This window comes from Microtus oregoni, unplaced genomic scaffold (assembly GCF_018167655.1).
Source record: "Microtus oregoni isolate MIOR12 unplaced genomic scaffold, Mior012 000002F_ref0000024, whole genome shotgun sequence".
NCBI classification, from domain to species: domain Eukaryota; kingdom Metazoa; phylum Chordata; class Mammalia; order Rodentia; family Cricetidae; genus Microtus; species Microtus oregoni.
Genome location: NW_024543061.1, coordinates 11,424,658 through 11,427,356, shown reverse-complemented (window position 1 = coordinate 11,427,356; position 2,699 = coordinate 11,424,658). Strand labels below are relative to the sequence as shown.

At 38.8% G+C, this 2,699-nt stretch overlaps 1 gene segment (V, D, J or C); it reads left to right on the top strand.

Annotated features, from left to right (window-relative positions):
- Positions 1-839: 839 nt before the first annotated feature.
- On the top strand, positions 840-1,473 carry LOC121433546. The segment is given in 2 exon segments: positions 840-931; positions 1,133-1,473. Coding segments are annotated over 2 exon segments (390 nt in total).
- The last annotated feature ends 1,226 nt before the right edge of the window (positions 1,474-2,699 follow it).

Below are 2,699 nucleotides of genomic sequence, written 5' to 3'. Positions count from 1 at the left end.
TGACAAGAACTCTTTGCAGCTAATGGACTCCAGACTGCTAGGAAGCCTCCATGGAAGCGACCTAAGCCATCTGCTTGTGGTGATAGATGTGTAGCTTGGTCTGTTTGTAGCCCCTAACAATGGGACCAAGATCTCTTCCTGATGCATGACCTGGCTTTTGGTACTAATTCCCTATGGTGGGATGACTTCCTCAGCCTTGATGCAGCAGGGAGTAGTTTGGTACTGCCTTAACTTTAAATACTATGATTTGTTGACTGCATCAGAGACTTTATCCTTGCTGGGGAGTATAGAGGGAGCTGTATGAAGGAGTTGGATAAGGGAGCAAATGATAGGATAGAGGGGAAACTGTGTTTGGTATATAAAATAAATTAAAAATTTAATAAAAAAGAGTTGCTTTGTAGATAGGAGATAATAATTAGCATCAATTCTCTTATTTTTCTGGATTCCCTCTTTTCTTCCTTCCATCCTTCTTTTCTTTGATTGCACAGTTTCTTACTCAATGTTTCCTAATTTGTTGTGGCATTTTTTAACACATCATTTTCCTAGAACTATTAAATCTGAGATAGTTCTCCTAATGTTTATGCAAAAGTTACTTGAATTAAATATTTCTTGGATTTTAACCAAAGTTACTATTAGAGCTCCTAGTATAATTTTGTTAGAGAGTTGTAAGCCAATCTTTCAGTGATTTCTCATGCTATTTGTGATATTATATTTGTCTATTGATTGACATCAGCCACTTTCATACATTTTGCTCTGGCATTTGTTTTTGTATTTGACGACTGCTTTGCATTGGCTTTTCCAACCCAGCCCATATGCTCAGATTTTATAAACCAGACTTCTTCAGTGTGAACTGAGCTGCACTAGACAGGCAGGGGGAGCAAGATGAAGTCACAGACCCAGGTTCTCCTGTTATTGCTGCTCTTGGTATCTGGTGAGAAATTTCAAAATATTATATTTTAAGACACACACACACACATATATGAAATTTACAAAGTGTTCTAGGGTGTAATATATTTTATGCAAATAATACTTTGACAATATATAATTGTGAAAACATTAAATAACAAATTTTATGTATCTTAAATTCTGTGGTTTTTTTATTATGCATGATCAAAGGTTTTTCTGATTGCAGGTGTCTGTGCAGATATCGTGATGACCCAGTCTCCGTCTACCCTGGCTGTGTCAGCAGGAGAGAAGGTCACTATCAGTTGCAGGTCCAGTCAGAGTCTTTTGCACAGTGCATTTCGGAAGAATCTCTTGAACTGGTACCAGCAGAAACCAGGGCAGTCTCCTAAACTGCTGATCTACTATGCATCAACCCGGGAGACTGGGGTTCCTGATCGCTTCACAGGCAGTGGATCTGGGACAGATTTCACTCTCACCATCAGCAGTGTCCAGGCTGAAGATGTGGCAGTGTATTACTGTCAGCAGGGTTACAGTGCTCCTCCCACAGTGCTTCAGCCTTCAACATAAACCTCCTCTGAGAGTCTCACCAGCTGCCTTCACCACATACTGACTTGAACCTACATGCTTCCCCTTTTGCCTGATAGCAGGTGTAAATGAAACACTGGTGAAAAAGTTTACGAGGCTCAACAAAATATAATGGGTTTAATGTCTTTCATGATTTTTGGTATGGACATACTTTATATGATAATGCAAAGGAGAACTCGAAATTATTTTTCTATTCCTTCTGTAACACACTACCACGAACTGTTTCTTGAATTTGAGGGATTTATCTTAGAGTTCTAGAGTTATGGTGTCCAATATAAAATTCTATGGGTTGACATGATGATGATGGCAAACTGTATTTTGGTTTTGAAGCTCTTGGAAAGAGTGTTTTCTGCTTTTTTATAGATTCTGGAGCACATTCTTACTTCTTTTTTTTCATTTTAAATCTTGTTATATTTAAAAGACATTTGGAAGTTGTTTGATATATTCCTAGTTGCCAAAATTAATCCTAATCTGGATTTTTACCCAAACTTCTGGTAAAAATGTCATTGTGTCCTTTCTTTGGTCAAGGTTTTTTTTTTTTTCATTTTTTTTTATTATTGAGAAAAGGAAGAAAAAAAAACAAGTTTCCACCTCCTCTCAGCCTCCCATTTCCCTCACCCTTCTCCTCCTCCTCCCATCCTTCTCCCCCTCCTCCCACTCCTCTCCCCCTCCCTCTCCAGTCCAAAGAGCAGTCAGGGTTCCCTGCCCTATCTTACTTCTTTACTGGCGCCCACTTCTGTTTTTTCCTTTTCTCTCCATAATTTTTTTTAACTTTTTAAAAATTTTATTTAATTAAATACTTCCATCTGTATGTATGCATGTTCATGTTTCTAAGTGCGTATGTGGCATGTCATGTTTCTAGCATTCAGAGGACACTTGAACTTGATTGTCTCTTTGTCATTTGAGGTTTGAGGATGGATTCCTTGGGGAGATCTTTACTAAGGTGGGGCAAAAGTACTGGGAGGTTGAGGAGATGAATGTCTGCAACAGTATTGGCGCTCATCTGGTACAGAATGTGTATGTCATCTTTCTCATTGAAGAGGTTGCTTAGAAGGCTATGGAGTTAAATAACCTTGGTTTAATGGGCAGCTGATCCACATACAGCTTTCTCAGGATGAATGACTTCAGAAAAGTCCACTGCCTCCAGTATGAAATGGGAGAGTGCACAAGAAAGGCTGTTAGGAAATCTGTATGGGTATCATGCAAAA